The sequence below is a fragment of the Salvelinus fontinalis genome, chromosome 13 (assembly GCF_029448725.1).
Source record: "Salvelinus fontinalis isolate EN_2023a chromosome 13, ASM2944872v1, whole genome shotgun sequence".
Taxonomy (NCBI): Eukaryota; Metazoa; Chordata; class Actinopteri; order Salmoniformes; family Salmonidae; genus Salvelinus; species Salvelinus fontinalis.
In genome coordinates, this window is record NC_074677.1 from 34,388,504 (window position 1) to 34,409,158 (window position 20,655).

The 20,655-nt window shown below is 44.5% G+C and overlaps 1 protein-coding gene across 7 annotated transcripts in view; it reads right to left on the minus strand.

Moving 5' to 3' along the window:
- The window catches only part of LOC129868487 (misshapen-like kinase 1), a 94,675-nt gene that overhangs the window by 19,700 nt on the left and 54,320 nt on the right, over nt 1–20,655 (minus strand). For 3 of the 7 annotated variants that reach the window (XM_055942507.1, XM_055942506.1, XM_055942511.1), the window contains exons 10-16: nt 12,678–12,747; nt 12,273–12,486; nt 7,718–7,825; nt 7,014–7,100; nt 6,432–6,611; nt 5,974–6,144; nt 5,242–5,499 (exon numbers count right to left, since the gene is read on the minus strand). In XM_055942507.1, coding sequence (XP_055798482.1) covers nt 5,242–5,499; nt 5,974–6,144; nt 6,432–6,611; nt 7,014–7,100; nt 7,718–7,825; nt 12,273–12,486; nt 12,678–12,747 — 1,088 coding nt within the window. Of the gene's footprint in view, nt 1–5,241; nt 5,500–5,973; nt 6,145–6,422; nt 6,612–7,013; nt 7,101–7,717; nt 7,826–12,272; nt 12,487–12,677; nt 12,748–20,655 lie in introns of those variants that run through there. The other 4 variants (XM_055942513.1, XM_055942508.1, XM_055942510.1 and 1 more) reach the window with 3 other exon arrangements.

Here is a 20,655-nt window from a genome sequence, read left to right on the forward strand (position 1 = left end):
TGGACCTCGCTTTTTGCACGGGGACATTGTCATGCTGAAACAGGAAAGGGCCTTTCCCAAACTGTTGCCACAAAGTTGGAAGCACAGAATAGTCTAGAATGTCATTGTATGCTGTAGCATTAAGATTTCACTTTACTGGAACTAGGGGCCTAGCCCGAGCCATAAAAAACAGCCCCAGACCATTATTCCACTTCCACCAAACTTTACAGTTGGCACTATACATTGGGGCAAGTAGCATTCTCCTGGCATCCGCCAAACCCAGATTTGTCTGTTAAACTGCCAGATAGTAAAGCGTGATTCATCAATCCAGAGAACGGGTGTCCACTACTCCAGAGTCCAATGGTGGTGATTTACACCACTCCAGCAGAGGCTTGGCATTGTGATCTTAGGCTTAGAAGCTCCCGACTAACAGTTTTTGTGCTGACATGGCTTCCAGAGGCAGTTTGGAACTCGGTAGTAAGTGTTGCAACCGAGGACAGACAATTTTTACACACCACACGCTTCAGCATTCGGCGGTTCAATTCTGTGAGCTTGTGTGGCCTACCACTTCACGGCTGAGCCGTTGTTGCTGCTAGACATTTCCACTTCACAATAACACCATTTTTACCGGGGCAGCTCTAACAGGGCAGAAATTTGACAAACTGACTTGTTGGAAAGGTGTCATTCCATGATGGTGCGATGTTGAAAGTCACTGAGCTCTTCAGTAAGGCCATTCTACTGCCAATGTTTATATATGGAGATTGCATGGCTGTGCGATCGATTTTATACACGGGTCAGCAACAGGTGTGGCTAAAATAGCCGAATCCGCTAATTTGAAGGGGTGTCCACATACGTTTGTATATACAGAACCAGTCAAAAGTTTGGACACACCTAAACATTCAAGGGTTTTTCTTTATTTTTACTTCACCTTTATTTAACCAGGTAAGCCAGTTGCGAACAAGTTCTCAATTACAACTGCGACCTGGCCAAGATAAAGCAAAGCAGTGCGACAAAAACAACACAGAGTTGCACATGGGATAAACAAATGTACAGTCAATCTGTATACAGTGTGTGCAAATTAAGTAAGGAGGTAAAAAAAAAATAGGCCACAGAGGCGAAGCAATTACAATTAACACTGGAGTGATAGATGTGCAGATGAGGATGTGCAAGTATAAATACTGGTGTGCAAAAGAGCAGAAAACAGTAAAACATATGGAGATGGGGTAGGTAGTTGGTTGGACGTGCTATTTACAGATGGGCTGTGTACAGCTGCAATGATCTGTGAGCTGCTCTGACAGCTGATGCTTGAAGTTAGTGAGGGAGCTATAACTCTCCAACTTCAGTGATTTTTGCAATTCGTTCCAGTCATTGGCAGCAGAGAACTGGAAGGAAAGGTGGCCAAAGGAGGTGTTGGCTATAGGGATGACCAGTGAAATATACCTGCGGGAGCGCGTGCTACGGGTGGTTGTTGCTATGGTGACCAGGGAGCTAAGATAAGGCGGGGATTTATCTAGCAAAGACTTATAGATGACCTGGAGCCAGTGGGTTTGGCGACGAATATGTAGTGAGGGCCAGCCAACGAGAGCATACAGATCGCAGTGGTGGGTAGTATATGGGGCTTTGGTGACAAAACAGATGGCACTGTGATAGACTGCATCCAATTTGTTGAGTAGGGTGTTGGAGGCTATTTTGTAAATGACACCGCCGAAGTCAAGGATCGGTAGGATAGTCAGTTTTATGAGGGTATGTTTTGGCAGCATGAGTGAAGGAGGGTTTGTTGCGAAATAGGAAGCCGATTCTAGATTTAATTTTGGATTAGAGATGCTTAATGTGACTCTGGAAGGAGAGTTTACAGTCTAACCAGACACCTAGGTATTTGTAGTTGTCCACATATTCTAAGTCAGAACCGTCCAGAGTAGTGATGCTAGTCGGCCGGGAGGGTGCGGGCAGCGATCGGTTGAAAAGCATGTATTTCGTTTTACTAGCATTTAAGAGCAGTTGGAGGCCACGGAAGGAGTGTTGTATGGCAAGCTCATCTGGAGGTTTGTCAACACAGTGTCCAAAGAAGGGCCAGAATTATACAGACTGGTGTTGTCTGTGTAGAGGTGGATCAGAGAATCACCAGCAACAAGAGCGAAATCATTGATATATACAGAGAAAAGAGTCGGCCCAAGAATTGAACCCTGTGGCACCCCCATAGAGACTGCCAGAGGTCCGGACAACAGGCCTCCGATTTGACACACTGAACTCGGTTTGAGAAGTAGTTAGTGAACCAGGCGAGGCAGTCATTAGAGAAACCAAGGCTGTTGAGTCTGCCGATAAGTGTACGGTGATTGACAGAGTCAAAAGTCTTGGCCAGGTCGATGAAGACGGCTGCACAGTACTGTTTTTTATCGATGTTAGTTATGATATCGTTTAGGACCTTCAGCGTGGCTGAGGTGCACCCGAGACCAGCTCGGAAACCGGATTGCATAGTGGAGAAGGTACAGTGGGATTCGAGATGGAAGATGATCTGTTTGTTCACTTGGCTTTCGAAAGACTGTAGAAAGGCATTGTAAAATAATAGTGACGACATCAAAACTATGAAATAACACATATGGAATCATGTAGTAACCAAAAAAGTTTTAAACATGAACATGTGTTGGGGTTGACATCCATAAACAAGGATTATACAAAAATTTTTACCTCAACATTGTTTGAAACACACAAACAATAACCTAAACGTAGGCTAATTTTGCTGGGGGGCAAGGAGGAGATGTGGGATCTTTCTCCCACGTATTTCCATGGCAATTCCATTGTTTTGGTTGAGTTCGATTGACCTCTTGTAACGGTTGTCCTCCTCCTCTTCATCCGAAGAGGAGGAACAGGGATTGAACCAAAATGCAGCGGGTTGTGAACACATAATTTATTTAAAGAAAACACGAACTCGACTATAAACTAACAAAACAACAAACGGAGTAGACAGACCTGGACGACGAACTTACATAAACACGAAGAACGCACGAACAGGGAAAATAGCCTACACATAAAATAACGATGAACAAACAAACCGAACAGTCCCGTATGGTGCGACAAACACTGACACAGGAGACAACCACCCACAACGAACACTGTGAAACAACCTACCTAAATATGACTCTCAATTAGAGGAACGCCAAACACCTGCCTCTAATTAAGAGCCATACCAGGCAACCCTTAAACCAACATAGAAACAGAAAACATAGAATGCCCACCCAAACTCACGTCCTGACCAACTAACACATTCAACAAACTAACAGAAATAGGTCAGGAACGTGACACCTCTTTACCACATGTATAGATGCATGTTCACGTCATCGTCACCAATCAACTGCATTACAGTTAAAAACGACTGACTACCCCCACTGTATGCTGCCTATGCTACCAGCTTATACGAACGAGAGTTAGCATTTGGTAGTCACTTCTTCTAAACCTGAAAAGAAACTTCTAAATGTTAAGCAGTGAAAACTGCCAAATCTGACTTTAGTAACCACATTGTGGTTACTATGTGGTTAGTAACTGTTACAATAGATCAATCATGACGGATGACGAATATCCACTTTGTTAAATCTGATTTGCTAATGTGCGCCAATGCGATGTCCTTCTATCCTCCACGGTCTGCGTTCCATTGGCCTCTACCGCATGTACACTAGGTGTACAAAACATTAAGTACATCTGCAATTTTCAGGTAGATCAGCTTTAATATTGCAGATAGATTATAGCTCTCATCAATGTAATTGTATGCATCATTTTCATTCCCCCATATATTTTGTAAATATACAGTACCGGTCAAAATTTGACACACCTACTCATTCAAGGGTTTTTATTTTTACTATTTTCTACATTGTAGAATAATAGTGAAGACATCAACACTATGAAATAACACATATTGAATCATGTAGTAACCAAAAAAAGTGTTCAATCAAAATATATTTGAGATGTTAGATTCTTCAAAGTAGCCACCCTTGCATTGATGACAGTGCACTCTTGGCATACTCTCAACCAGCTTCCTAAGGAAGAATGCTTTTCCAACAGTCTTGAAAGAGTTCCCACATATGCTGAGCACTTGTTGGCTGCTTTTCCTTCACTCTGCGGTCCAACTCATCCCAAACCATCTTAAATGGGTTGAGGTCGGGTGATTGTAGTATTAGACTGATGCAGCACTCCATCACTCTCCTTCTTGGTCAAACAGCCCTTACACAGCCTGGAGGTGTGTTGGGTTATTACCCTGTTTAAAAACAAATGATAGTGGGACTAAGCGCAATCCAGATGGGGTGGCAAATTGCTGCAGAGTGCTGTGGTAACCACGCTGGTTAAGTGTGCCTTGAATTCCAAATAAATCACAGTGTCACCAACAAAGCACTTCCAAACCTTCATACCTACTCCATGCTTCACGGTGGGAACCACACATGTAGAGATCATCCGTTCACCTACTCTGCATCCTCTTCTTATTGGTGTCCTTTAGTAGTGGTTTCTTTGTAGCAATTCAACCGTGAAGGCCTGATTCACACAGTCTCCTCTGAACAGTTGATGTTGAGATGTGTCTGTTACTTGAACTCTGTGAAGCATGTATTTGGCCTGCAATCTGAGGTACAGTTAAATCTAATGAATCTAACTCTGGTCTTCCTTTCCTGTGGCGGTCCTCATGAGAGCAGTTTCATCATAGCGCTTGATGGTTTTTGTGACTGCACTTGAAGAAACATTGAAAGTTCTTGAAATGTTCCAGATTGACTGATCTCCATGTCTTGTAGGAATGACGGACTGTCGTTTCTCTTTGCTTATTTGAGCTGTTCTTGCCATAATATGGACTTGGTCTTTTACCAAATAGGGCCATCTTCTGTATACCACCCCTACCTTGTCACAACACTGATTGGCTTTAACGCATTAAGAAGGAAAGAAATTCCACAAATTAACTTTTAACAAAGCATGTGAATTGAAATGCATTCCAGGCAACTACATCATGAATCTGGTTGAGAGAATGCCAAGAGTGTGAAAAGCTGTCATCAAGGCAAATGGTGGCTACTTTAAAGATTCTCAAATATAAAATATATTTTGATTTGTTTTACACTTTTTTGCTTACTACATGATTCCATATGTGTTATTTCATAGTTTTGATGTCTTCACTATTATTCTACAATGTAGAAAATAGTAAAAATAAAACATAAACCTTGAATGAGTAGGTGTCCAAACCTTTGACTGGTACAGTGTATCTAAAAGACTAAAACCCAGCAGGTGGCCTCTCACCTTGGGCGGCTGTTCGATCTCTGGCAGGCGAATCCAGGGGCCGCGGTCCTCCCTTTTGCGAGGCTGTGGGGCGGGGCTCTCGGAGGTGGGATCAGAGTTCTGTCGGACCAGCTCCCTGGAGTGGACGGGGCGGGGGGTGGGGGAGGGATCCTGGGTGGGGAAGGCGGACATGGTCTTAGTGGGCTGGTCACACAGGGACTGGGAGCGGGGGACAGGGGCAGCGTAGGGCTTCAGCGGGACCAAGTGGGCCATCTGGAACTGCAGCGGTGCAGCAGTGAGGAAGGAGGGAACGGAGGAAGTGAGTATAGAGGTGGAGGAGAGGGCAGGGTCAGGTAGTGAGAGCAAGCAAAATAGAGTGATAGGAGGGAGGATTGTGCAGGGCATATAGGGATTTTTGCCATTTTATGAAATTAGGGAAATAAGACAATATGAAAGCAATAAGAAGGGAAAAGGGTGGGTCCAGGAGGAGGAGAGGGGAGAAAAGGAAGGAAAAGAAGATTGAAAATAAATAAAGGTAAAATAAACATTATTAGACAGGGGGTAATGCAGTCCAAGGAAAAAGACAAGGGGAAGGAAAGAACATCTAATTCTTCTCTCAACTTTGACACATTACAGTCTCCATTGTGATAAACCAGTATTTCAACAACATGTCTACACTATATTGTAACAAGGGAAACATATTAATAAAGTACACACAAATATATTCCCAGATGAACAAACACCAACACACACCTTGCCCTGTCCCCCCTGAGGCTCAACAGGCCGCTGCATAGGCGGGGTCTGAGCAGCCTGGCCCCCTCCGGATTGGCTGATGGAGTCAGAGCGTGATTGGATGGCAGTGTCAGAGACAGTGTTGCAGATTTTGGGGGAGCCCTGCCTGTTGAGCTTACTGCGCTCCTCCACCTGAGAGAGGAAAATGGAAGGAAATAAGGGGAGAAGTGATGGGGGAGAGGGAGAAAGCGCATAACAGAGATGTCGAATCAGACTAACTTTCAGGAAAAAAGATGACATTTAAGGTGATACTGCATAACTGCTTGATGCTAACTTGTTACAGGGTAATTGCTAAATATATCCCTCTGGTATTACTCTAGGTTATAAAACCCTATTTAATGAAAGGTGTGGTCGATAGGGTTATTTAAGTTGAAGTTATAGCACGTTCCACTGTTCATGTCCGTGTGGTATTATTGTACCTCTCGGGCCCATGCAGGCTTATTGTTGGGCTCCACGTTCTTGCTGTAGTGGTAGAGGGGCTGGGGCTTCTTGTCCTGTTGCTGCTGCTGCAGGGACACCAGGTAGGCATGCTCCTGCTGCAGCTGCCTCTGCAGACGCTCAGACTGCCTCTGCTCTTCCAGCTGCTTACGCTTGTACTCCTGCACACACACCATGATACGGTCAAAGCAGACTTTTCTAGGCCTGAGCATGGCTAGTACACAATACACACCCCTTTGACATGCCCCCCAGACAGACACAATCCTACATACAAAGATGGGGACATCATGCAGGGTATACATAGACATGGGCCTTATTCTCAAAGTTCTCTCAATGATTCTCTAGTTCTCTCAAGAAATGTTTTCGTAAAACAAAGAAGCAAAATACAGTATGTTAGTGCAAACTGTCAAACTGGAGTATTTGACGCCTCTAGTGGTGAGAGGTGTGAAGTGCCAGTAGGAGGAGGAGGGTAAGGTAAGCAGTATGCCCTGCAGGCAGAGGTAGGGGTAGACTAGGGCTGAGGAGAGGAGGTGACTGCAGGATAAAGGAAGGAAGAGAGTTACCATGAGCAGTGCCTGCTCCTGAAGCAGCTGCTGCTGAAGGATTTCTAACTGCCGCTGTTCCTCCTCTAACTTATGTCTTATGAACTCCTGAAGAGAGAGGTGGAGGAGGGGTGAAGAGGGAAAGGAAAGACAATGGAGAAGAAGAGGATAGATATAAATAGACCACGATGTAGGGGGGAAATTATGACTGTCATACACTAGTTAGTACACAGCCTTAGTGATTTGTCATGGCTTTAAAATTCTACAGGTAAACTAAAAGCTACTGCAAAAAGGTATTAGCTTTTGCAGTTTGACTGTTAGCCTCTACAATACAAATCCATATAAATTGCATCACTTCTTCATTTAGGACTCGATGCAGGTTAGTTATCACTTAGAAATGGGCAATGGTAGGAGAGTTAAACGGTTTATGGAGAAAAGGAGACTAGGAGAATTGATTATAAAACGTAGGTTGACTGTGATATAATGCCAGTCACAGTGTTACTAAGGTAGAGCAGAAACGAAGCAAAAGAGAGACGCAGAAACTGAGCTCACCCACAGAAAACTCATCTCTGTATAAATACTCTAATTTAGATTCCTGCTGCCATGGCAACCAGCTCACGGACATTCCACAGCCAGAGTGGCTTGCAGTAGCCTGCAGAATAGGCTACGCCCACACCTCTCCACAATTGGCTGACTGTGCTCCTGCGCTTCTCATGGTTGGTTACCTGCTCCCTCTCGGCCAGCCTCCTATCCTCCTCCCTCCTTATATCGTCAAGTCTCCGATGGGGGCCCTTTTCTTGCTGTCTCACCATCTCTCGCTCTTTTCTCTGTTGCTGAGAGGGATAACAGGAGAGAGGGAGAGAAATGAGTGTGGAAGCCACTTTTGCATATTATGTTGTGGTTATAATGGATGCCTTACTTTTGCATAAACCGTTAGTTTTTTTCCTCCACTGTGAGAGGAAATAAAAGGTGTAAAAGAGCAAGCGAGAGAGAAAAAGCGGGAGGAGGAGGAGGGGGGAGATGTTGGTTGTGAGTCACACATGTACCTCCAACCACTGCAGCCCTGCTCATCTTCTGAGACTGACCTTCTCCCTGATTCAAACACTTGGCCAGTTGTTCTTTTAAACCTTTACCGGTCTCTTCTTACAAATTTTTATTATTAAAAACTTAAATTCCTACTACTAAGAACTCAAATAGGAACTATCAATGTTTTTTTTTTTCAACTTGATGTTTATTTAGGAAATAACAGATCTCTACCAGGCGGTTGAGAAGTCAAAATACAGCCATACCAGCAATGCCATAGATGCGGTAAATGCCTGCTAAACACTGACTCTGGTTCATATAAGCTAGTTAGCATACAGAATTCAGTGGTAGTAGTTAGTCGTTTTGAACTGTTTTGCTGTTGATTGATGACATGAACATGTGTTGGGATTGACATCCATATGCAAACATTATACTCAAATTTTTACCACAACATTGTGTGAAACACACAAACAATAGCCTAAACGTATGCTAATTTTCCTGGGGGGCAAGGAGATTCAGTATCTTTCTCCCACATGTTTCCATGGCAATTCCATTGTTTTGGTCGAGTTCGAATGACCGTAAATAAAAATTAAAAATAAACTTTATTTAACTAGGCAAGTCAGTTAAGAACAAATTCTTATTTTCAATGACGGCCTAGGAACCGTGGGTTAACTGCCTTGTTCGGGGGCAGAACGACAGATGTTTACCTTGTCAGCTCGGGGATTCGATCTTGCAACCTTTCGGTTACTAGTCCAATGCCGCTTTACCGCATGTATAGATGCATGTTCATGTCATCATCACCAATCAACAAATTAACTTTCAACAAGGCACACCTGTGAATTGAAATGCATTCAATCAATCAGTCAAATGTATTTATGAAGCCCTTCTTACATCAGCTGATGTCAAAGTGCTGTACAGAAACCCAGCCTAAAACCCCAAACAGCTAGCAATGCAGGTGTAGAAGCATGGTGGCTAGGAAAAACTCCCTAGAAAGGCCGGAACCTAGGAAGAACCCTAGAGAGGAACCAGGTTATAAGGGGTGGCCAGTCCTCTTCTGGCTGTGCCGGGTGGAGATTATAACAGAACATGGCCACTATGTTCAAATGTTCATAGATGACCAGCAGGGTCAAATAATAAATTAGGTGACTACCTCATGAAGCTGATTGAGAGAATGCCAAGAGTGTTCAAAGCAGTCATCAAGGCAAAGGCTACTTTGAAAAATCTCAAAAATAAAATATATTTTGATTTGTTTAACATTTTTTGGTTACTATGATTCCATGTGTTATTTCATCATTGTCTTCACTATTATTCTACAATGTAGAAAACAGGAAAATAAAGGAAAACTCTTGAATAAGTACAGTACCAGTCAAAGGTTTGGATACACCTACTCATTCCAGGGTTTTTCTTTATTTTTTACATTGTAGAATAATAGAGAAGACATCAAAACTATGAAATAACACATTCATTTTTTTACCCCTTTTTCTCCCCAACTTCGTGGTATCCAATTGGTAGTTACAGTCTTGTCTCATCGCTGCAACTCCCGTACGGACTCAGGAGAGGCGAAGGTCGAGATCCGTGCATCCTCCGAAACACAACCCAGCCACTGCTTCTTGACACAATGCCCGCTTAACCCGGAAGCCAGCCACACCAATATGTCGGAGGAAACACTGTGTCAGCGTGCATTGCGCCCGGCCAGCCACAGGAGTCGCTAGAGCGATGGGACAAGAACATCCCTGCTGGCCAAACCCTCCCCTAACCCATACGATGCTGGGCAAATTGTGCGCAGCCCCATGGGTCTCCCAGTAGCGGCCGGCTGCGACAGAGCCTGGACTCAAACCAGGATCTCTAGTGGCACAGCGATGCAGTGCCTTAAACCACTGTGCCACTCGGGTGGCCCATGAAATACCACATTTTGACTGCGACCAAAAACAAGCTACATATTGACAGTAGCAAAACAAATTATCTAATGATTCTGTCTCTTCGCTAATATTAGGAAGGTGTTTTTAATGTTTTATATATTTGAATTACAATTTGAATATAATTTTTACTCATCTCAACAATATTTAAAAAACATACTTTATGTCTGCTTCAATGGAGTTTATAGATGAGTAAGCTTTGGTAAATGTGGATTTATATATATTTTTTTAAATATAAATTATGGTAATTTATGTCCAATATTCAATTACATTGAAATTAATGTGTTTTCAGGTTGTGTATGTTGCAATGTGCCTCCAAAAGGAATTAAATAATTCAAATGATCCAGGTTCTTCTACCATGTTTCCCACATATTCAGACATTTTGAGATAATAATGTATGATAAAGTGCAGTTCTCTTTTATTACATAGTGACAACCACCTGGTTGAGCACATTTTTACAAAATTCTTACTTTTTAGGCTTTTTACATTTTAATTTATTTTCATATGCCTACTCTTCAAGGTCTCTACTAACAGGAATGGTGCAATATTAATCCCTCATCAACTGAATTCCTGCCTCTTATACCATATATTTTGTGACAGAGTTCTTACAGCCCCGAGAGAGCAAAGTTACAGTGCCACAACACTGAACTGCAGCAACCCAAAAATATACAAAGTATGTTTTTTGATGCAGTGGGGCTAGGGGAGTTGACCAATTAAGTTAACGTGAAGTTTCTTTTCATAACCACTTCGAAATCCATTGTCAAAACATGCTCTGCCAGCCAGTTGAGAATAGGGCTAAAGGGTTAAAGATGCAGTCCGGGATCTTCAGCACTTACAAATTCTTAACATACTGTACAAATTCCTATTCGTAACATATCATACGAATTGCATGACGTAGTACACAATTGTCTACAATTTTCAGGGACCCGTTTTGGTTTGTGAGCACTACTTTCAAAACTTCTGGCTGAAATTATACAAAAGCTCTGGAGCATCACTTTAATTGGTATCGCCCTGAATAGATTTAAGCCGCCTTCTGAAAAGACACTACATCCTCCCTATTAAAACATCTCCCTTAAGAGAGGCTTCCTCATTGTTGTATTAAAACAAGATATAACTTGCTAATGACATGTTTTACATTTAAGATGCTGGTCTTCTCTTTTGTTGTTGCCAATTAATGAACTATCTCCAGAGAACATTCAGCGATAAAAAATGTTTTCTCTCCCTGAAGAAAAGTTGATACCTGACCTTGTGATAATCAATTCCCATCTACTGCATGTGGTGAATCTAACATTTGAGATTTAAATCCAGTTGAATTATTTTAGTTGGCACAGAAATTATGTACAATTATTTATTATAATATTCATTATTTAAAAAAAAAAAGCAATATAGATAGCTTTTTCTATTTAACTAGGCAAGTCAGTTAAGAACAAATTCTTATTTACAATGACGGCCTACCGGGGAACCGTGGGTTAACTGCCTTGTTCAGGGGCAGAACGACGGATTTTTACCTTGTCAGCTCGGGGATTCGATCCAGCAACCTTTCGGTTACTGACCCAGCGCTCTAACCACTAGGCTACCTGGCATTACCAACTTGCTAAATTAGCAAGCTTCATATCCTGCTGTATTATGGCATCTTCAAAAACACTGTACAGTGTGTTTTGGCAATATACATAACAGCCTAGTACAAGCCCAGTAAACCTGGCTACTGTGAAAACCTTAGAGACTTGGGGTGACATAAATAGCTGTATAAAAGCTTGTGATGATTCATTCTCTGTAAGTTAGAATAAAGTCAGCTGAACCATGTTGGTCACTGGTTTTACCTCACAGGGTAAAATCGTGGTTTACTTGAACCTGCTGAAGAACACTAGCCGCAGTTGATAAGGCTGTGTGTGACCGTGTGTCAGTGGAGTTCTGTCGTTTGTGCAAAAGCCAGTCCTCCGTCCTCTCTCCTCCGTGACTCGGAAACCGATAAGTGGTTGAGGTGTGTGTAAATTTGTTAGTAGACAAACAGAAGACGGTCCTACACTCCTCGATAACCTCCTTTTATCGATAAAATGTCTTGCACTACTAACTAAATTAGTTTTTAGCACTTCACACATTTATTTTGGGATCCACCGCTGTAAAAGTCATTTCATACGAGTGCATTTGTCCACTTTCCCTCTCCTCACCAACTCTCCTCAATTAACTTTTACCTTTTTCAAAAGGAGGTGAGAGGACGGAGGAGAGAGGGCGCAGGAGGTGAGAGGACAGAGGAGAGAGTGCGCAGGAGGTGAGAGAGGACGGAGGAGAGAGGGTGCAGGAGGTGAGCAAATCTAATTGATATAAAGCCTGTGCGTATTACCTCTTCCAGGCGGCGACGCTGTTCTTTCTGCTCCTCGATGCGTTTCTGTCGGTCGTGCAGCAGCTGTCTCTTGTGTTCCTCTGGGTCTCGGCGCTGGGCGGCCAGTTGGGCCTGCTGTCTCTTCAGAGCCTCCGATCGCTCCTTGTTCTCCTGCTGCAGACGCAGGAAGTCCCGCCTCAACGTCGACTCACCAGGCACATTCAGGATGGAGGTACTTGAGGACAGAGAGAGAGAGGTGGAAGGGAGAGAACAACGCAGAGAGACAGAGACATATAGCAGGATGAGGTAATGGAAAGATCATAGTAGAGAAGCAGGAGATTGTGTCATTCATCTCAGGGCACTGTGGTCTTATATTACTGCGGTATTGCTTGGGGTAGTAACGTTGTTGGGGTAGTGTTGTGTTACCTGGACTCTCCGTCTTCCCCACGGTTCTCATCCTCCTCATCACTGCCACTGTACTCATACTCTGTCTCCTCTGAAACAAAGACAGTAAGAGAGAGAACAGAAGTGAGAACGCATAGCATCTACAATGCATTCGGAAAGTATTCAGACCCCTTGACTTTTCCCACATTGTTACATTACAGCCTTATTCTAAAATGGATTAAATCATTTTTTTCGCCTCATCAATCTACACACAATACCCCATAATTACAAAGCAAAAACAGGTTTTTAGAAATGTTTGCAATTTTTTTTAAAATTTTTTTTATAATACCCGAAATATCACATTTACTTAATGTATTCAGACCCTTTACTCAGTACATTGTTGAAGCACCTTTGGCAACGATTATAGCATTGCGTCTTCTTGGGTATGACGTTACAAGCTTGGCACACCTGTATTTGGGGAGTTTCTCCCATTCTTCTCTGCAGATCCTCTCAAGCTCTGTCAGGTTGGATGAGGAGTGTCGCTGCACAGCTATTTTCAGGTCTACAGTGCTGTTCGATCGGGTTCAAGTCCAGGCTCTGGTTGGGCCACTCAAGGACATTCAGAGACTGGTCCCGAAGCCACTCCTGCATTGTCTTGGCTGTGTGCTTAGAGTCGTTGTCCTGTTGGAAAGTGAACCTTCGCAACAGTCTGAGATCCTGAGTGCTCTGGAGCAGGTTTTCATCAAGGATCTCTCTGTACTTTGCTCCGTTCATCCCTCCCTCAATCCTGACTAGTCTCCCAGTCCCTGCCACTGAAAAACATCCCCACAGCATGATGCTGCCACCACCATGCTTCACCATAGGGATGGTGCCATGTTTCCTCCAGATGGGACACTTCGCTTTCAGGCCAAAGAGCTCAATCTGGGTTTCATCAGACCAGTGTATCTTGTTTCACATGGTCTGAGAGTCCTTTAGATGCATTTTGGCAAACTCCAAGCAGGCTGTCATGTGCCTTTTACTGAGGAGTGGCTTCCATCTGGCCTAGGAAGAGTATTGGTGGTTCCAAACTTCTTCCATTTAAAAATGATGGGAAGCCACTGTGTTTTTGAAGGACTTTCAATGCTGCAGAAATGTTTTGATACCATTCCCCAGATCTGTGCATCGACACAATCCTGTCTCTGAGCTCTACGGACAATTCCTTTGACCTCATGGCTTGTTGTTTGCTCTGACATGCACTGTCAACTGTGGGACCATATATAGACAGGTGTGTGCCATTCCAAATCATGTCCAATCAATTGAATTTACCACAGGTGGACTCCAATCAAGTTGGATAAACATCTCAAGGATGATCAATAGAAACAGGATGCACCTGAGCTCAATTGCAATACCATAATACACCTCACCTTCCATACCATAATACACCTCACCCTCCATACTATAATACACCTCACCATCCATACCATAATACATCCCACTCTCACCCTCCATACCATAATACATCCCACTCTCACCCTCCATACCATAATACATCCCACTCTCACCCTCCATACATCCCACTCTCACCCTCCATACCATAATACATCCTACTCTCACCCTCCATACCATAATACATCCCACTCTCACCCTCCATACCATAATACGTCCCACTCTCACCACCCATACCATAATACGTCCCACTCTCACCCTCCATACCATAATACATCCTACTCTCACCCTCCATACCATAATACATCCCACTCTCACCCTCCATACCATAATACATCCCACTCTCACCCTCCATACCATAATACATCCCACTCTCACCCTCCATACCATAATACACCTCACCCTCCATACCATAATACACCTCACCCTCCATACCATAATACACCTCACCCTCCATACCATAATACACCTCACCCTCCATACCATAATACACCTCACCCTCCATACCATAATACACCTCACCCTCCATACCATAATACACCTCACCCTCCATACCATAATACACCTCACCCTCCATACCATAATACATCCCACTCTTACCCTCCATACCATAATACATCCCACTCTCACCCTCCATACCATAATACACCTCACCCTCCATACCATAATACATCCCACTCACCCTCCATACATCCCACTCTCACCCTCCATGCATCCCACTCTCACCCTCCATACATCCCACTCTCACCCTCCATACATCCACTCTCACCCTCCATACCATAATACACCTCACCCTCCATACCATAATACACCTCACCCTCCATACCATAATACACCTCACTAACCATACCATAATACATCCCACTCTCACCCTCCATACCATAATACATCCTACTCTCACCCTCCATACCATAATACATCCTACTCTCACCCTCCATACCATAATACATCCTACTCTCACCCTCCATACCATAATACATCCTACTCTCACCCTCCATACCATAATACATCCTACTCTCACCCTCCATACCATAATACATCCCACTCTCACCCTCCATACAATAATACACCTCACCCTCCATACCATAATGCATCCCACTCTCACCCTCCATACCATAATACATCCCACTCTCACCCTCCATCCATCCCACTCTCACCCTCCATCCATCCCACTCTCACCCTCCATACATCCCACTCTCACCCTCCATACATCCCACTCTCACCCTCCATACATCCCACTCTCACCCTCCATTCCATAACACACCTCACCCTCCATACCATAATAAACCTCACCCTCCATACCATAATACACCTCACCCTCCATACCATAATACACCTCACCCTCCATACCATAATACACCTCACCCTCCATACCATAATACATCCCACTCTCACCCTCCATACCATAATACATCCCACTCTCACCCTCCATACCATAATACATCCCACTCTCACCCTCCATACCATAATACATCCCACTCTCACCCTCCATACCATAATACATCCCACTCTCCCCCTCCATACCATAATACATCCCACTCTCCCCCTCCATACCATAATACACATCACCCTCCATACCATAATACATCCCACTCTCACCCTCCATACTATAATACATCCCACTCTCACCCTCCATACCATAATACATCCCACTCTCACCCTCCACACCATAATACATCCCACTCTCAACCCTCCATACCAAAATACATCCCACTCACCCTCCATACATCCCACTCACCCTCCATACATCCCACTCACCCTCCATACATCCCACTCACCCTCCATACCATAATACACCTCACCCTCCATACCATAATACACCTCACCCTCCATACCATAATACATCCCACTCTCACCCTCCATACCATAATACACCTCACCATCCATACCATAATACATCCCACTCTCACCCTCCATACATCCCACTCACCCTCCATACCATAATACACCTCACCCTCCATACCATAATACACCTCACCCTCCATACCATAATACACCTCACCTTCCATACCATAATACACCTCACCCTCGATACTATTATACATCCCACTCTCACCCTCCATACCATAATACACCTCACCATCCATACCATAATACATCCCACTCTCACCCTCCATACCATAATACATCCCACTCTCACCCTCCATACATCCCACTCTCACCCTCCATACATCCCACTCACCCTCCATACCATAATACACCTCACCCTCCATACCATAATACATCCCACTCTCACCCTCCATACCATAATACACCTCACCCTCCATACCATAATACATCCCACTCTCACCCTCGATACCATAATACACCTCACCCTCCATACCATAATACACCTCACCCTCCATACATCCCACTCACCCTCCATACCATAATACACCTAACCCTCCATACCATAATACATCCCACTCTCACCCTCCATACCATAATACATCCACTCTCACCCTCCATATCATTATACACCTCACCATCCATACCATAATACATCCCACTCTCACCCTCCATATATCCCACTCTCACCCACCATACATCCCACTCTCACCCGCCATACATCCCACTCTCACCCTCCATACCATAATACACCTCACCCTCCATACCATAATACACCTCACCCTCCATACCATAATACACCTCACCCTCCATACCATAATACACCTCACCCTCCATACCATAATACATCCCACTCTCACCCTCCATACCATAATACATCCTACTCTCACCCTCCATACCATAATACATCCCACTCTCACCCTCCATACCATAATACATCCCACTCTCACCCTCCATACCATAATACATCCCACTCTCACCCTCCATACCATAATACACCTCACCCTCCATACCATAATACACCTCACCCTCCATACCATAATACACCTCACCCTCCATACCATAATACACCTCACCCTCCATACCATAATACACCTCACCCTCCATACCATAATACACCTCACCCTCCATACCATAATACACCTCACCCTCCATACCATAATACATCCCACTCTTACCCTCCATACCATAATACATCCCACTCTCACCCTCCATACCATAATACACCTCACCCTCCATACCATAATACATCCCACTCACCCTCCATACATCCCACTCTCACCCTCCATGCATCCCACTCTCACCCTCCATACATCCACTCTCACCCTCCATACCATAATACACCTCACCCTCCATACCATAATACACCTCACCCTCCATACCATAATACACCTCACTAACCATACCATAATACATCCCACTCTCACCCTCCATACCATAATACATCCTACTCTCACCCTCCATACCATAATACATCCTACTCTCACCCTCCATACCATAATACATCCTACTCTCACCCTCCATACCATAATACATCCCACTCTCACCCTCCATACAATAATACACCTCACCCTCCATACCATAATGCATCCCACTCTCACCCTCCATACCATAATACATCCCACTCTCACCCTCCATCCATCCCACTCTCACCCTCCATCCATCCCACTCTCACCCTCCATACATCCCACTCTCACCCTCCATACATCCCACTCTCACCCTCCATTCCATAACACACCTCACCCTCCATACCATAATAAACCTCACCCTCCATACCATAATACACCTCACCCTCCATACCATAATACACCTCACCCTCCATACCATAATACACCTCACCCTCCATACCATAATACACCTCACCCTCCATACCATAATACATCCCACTCTCACCCTCCATACCATAATACATCCCACTCTCACCCTCCATACCATAATACATCCCACTCTCACCCTCCATACCATAATACATCCCACTCTCCCCCTCCATACCATAATACATCCCACTCTCCCCCTCCATACCATAATACACATCACCCTCCATACCATAATACATCCCACTCTCACCCTCCATACTATAATACATCCCACTCTCACCCTCCATACCATAATACATCCCACTCTCACCCTCCACACCATAATACATCCCACTCTCTACCCTCCATACCAAAATACATCCCACTCACCCTCCATACATCCCACTCACCCTCCATACATCCCACTCACCCTCCATACATCCCACTCACCCTCCATACCATAATACACCTCACCCTCCATACCATAATACACCTCACCCTCCATACCATAATACATCCCACTCTCACCCTCCATACCATAATACACCTCACCATCCATACCATAATACATCCCACTCTCACCCTCCATACATCCCACTCACCCTCCATACCATAATACACCTCACCCTCCATACCATAATACACCTCACCCTCCATACCATAATACACCTCACCCTCCATACATCCCACTCACCCTCCATACCATAATACACCTCACCCTCCATACCATAATACATCCCACTCTCACCCTCCATACCATAATACATCCACTCTCACCCTCCATATCATTATACACCTCACCATCCATACCATAATACATCCCACTCTCACCCTCCATATATCCCACTCTCACCCACCATACATCCCACTCTCACCCACCATACATCCCACTCTCACCCGCCATACATCCCACTCTCACCCTCCATACCATAATACACCTCACCCTCCATACCATAATACACCTCACCCTCCATACCATAATACACCTCACCCTCCATACCATAATACACCTCACCCTCCATACCATAATACATCCCACTCTCACCCTCCATACCATAATACATCCACTCTCACCCTCCATACCATAATACGTCCCACTCTCACCCTCCATACCATAATACGTCCCACTCTCACCCTCCATACCATAATACAACCCACTCTCACCCTCCATACATCCCACTCTCACCCTCCATACATCCCACTCTCAACCTCCATACCATAATACACCTCACCCTCCATACCATAATACACCTCACCCTCCATACCATAATACACCTCACCCTCCATACCATAATACACCTCACCCTCCATACCATAATACACCTCACCCTCCATACCATAATACACCTCACCCTCCATACCATAATACATCCCACTCTCACCCTCCATACCATAATACACCTCACCCTCCATACCATAATACATCCACTCTCACCCTCCATACCATAATACATCCCACTCTCACCCTCCATACCATAATACATTCCACTCTCACCCTCCATACCATAATACGTCCCACTCTCACCCTCCATACCATAATACAACCCACTCTCACCCTCCATACATCCCACTCTCACCCTCCATACATCCCACTCTCAACCTACATACCATAATACACCTCACACTACATACCATAATCCACCTCACCCTCCATACCATAATACACCTCACCCTCCATACCATAATACACCTCACCCTCCAAACCATAATACACCTCACCCTCCATACCATAATACACCTCACCCTCCATACCATAATACACCTCACCCTCCATACCATAATACACCTCACCCTCCATACCATAATACATCCCACTCTCGACCTCGATACCATAATACATCCCACTCTCACCCTCCATACATCCCACTCTCACCCTCCATACATCCCACTCTCACCCTCCATACATCCCACTCTCACCCTCCATACCATAATACACCTCACCCTCCATACCATAATACACCTCACCCTCCATACCATAATACACCTCACCCTCCATACCATAATACATCCCACTCTCGACCTCGATACCATAATACATCCCACTCTCACCCTCCATACATCCCACTCTCACCCTCCATACATCCCACTCTCACCCTCCATACATCCCACTCTCACCCTCCATACCATATTACATCCTACTCTCACCCTCCATACCATAATACATCCTACTCTCACCCTCCATACCATAATACATCCTACTCTCACCCTCCATACCATAATACATCCTACTCTCACCCTCCATACCATAATACATCCCACTCTCACCCTCCATACCATAATACACCTCACCCTCCATATCATAATACACCTCACCCTCCATACCATAATACATCCCACTCTCACCCTCCATACCATAATACACCTCACCCTCCATACCATAATACATCCACTCTCACCCTCCATATCATTATACACCTCACCATCCATACCATAATACATCCCACTCACCCTCCATATATCCCACTCTCACCCGCCATACATTCCACTCTCACCCGCCATACATCCCACTCTCACCCGCCATACATCCCACTCTCACCCTCCATACCATAATACACCTCACACACCATACCATAATACACCTCACCCTCCATACCATAATACACCTCACCCTCCATACCATAATACACCTCACCCTCCATACCATAATACATCCCACTCTCACCCTCCATACCATAATACATCCCACTCTCACCACCCATACCATAATACGTCAGACTCTCCCCCTCCATACCATAATACATCCCACTCTCACCCTCCATACCATAATACACCTCATCCTCCATACCATAATACACCTCACCCTCCATACCATAATACACCTCACCCTCCATACCATAATACACCTCACCCTCCATACCATAATACACCTCACCCTCCATACCATAATACACCTCACCCTCCATACCATAATACATCCCACTCTCACCCTCCATACCATAATACATCCACTCTCACCCTCCATATCATTATAC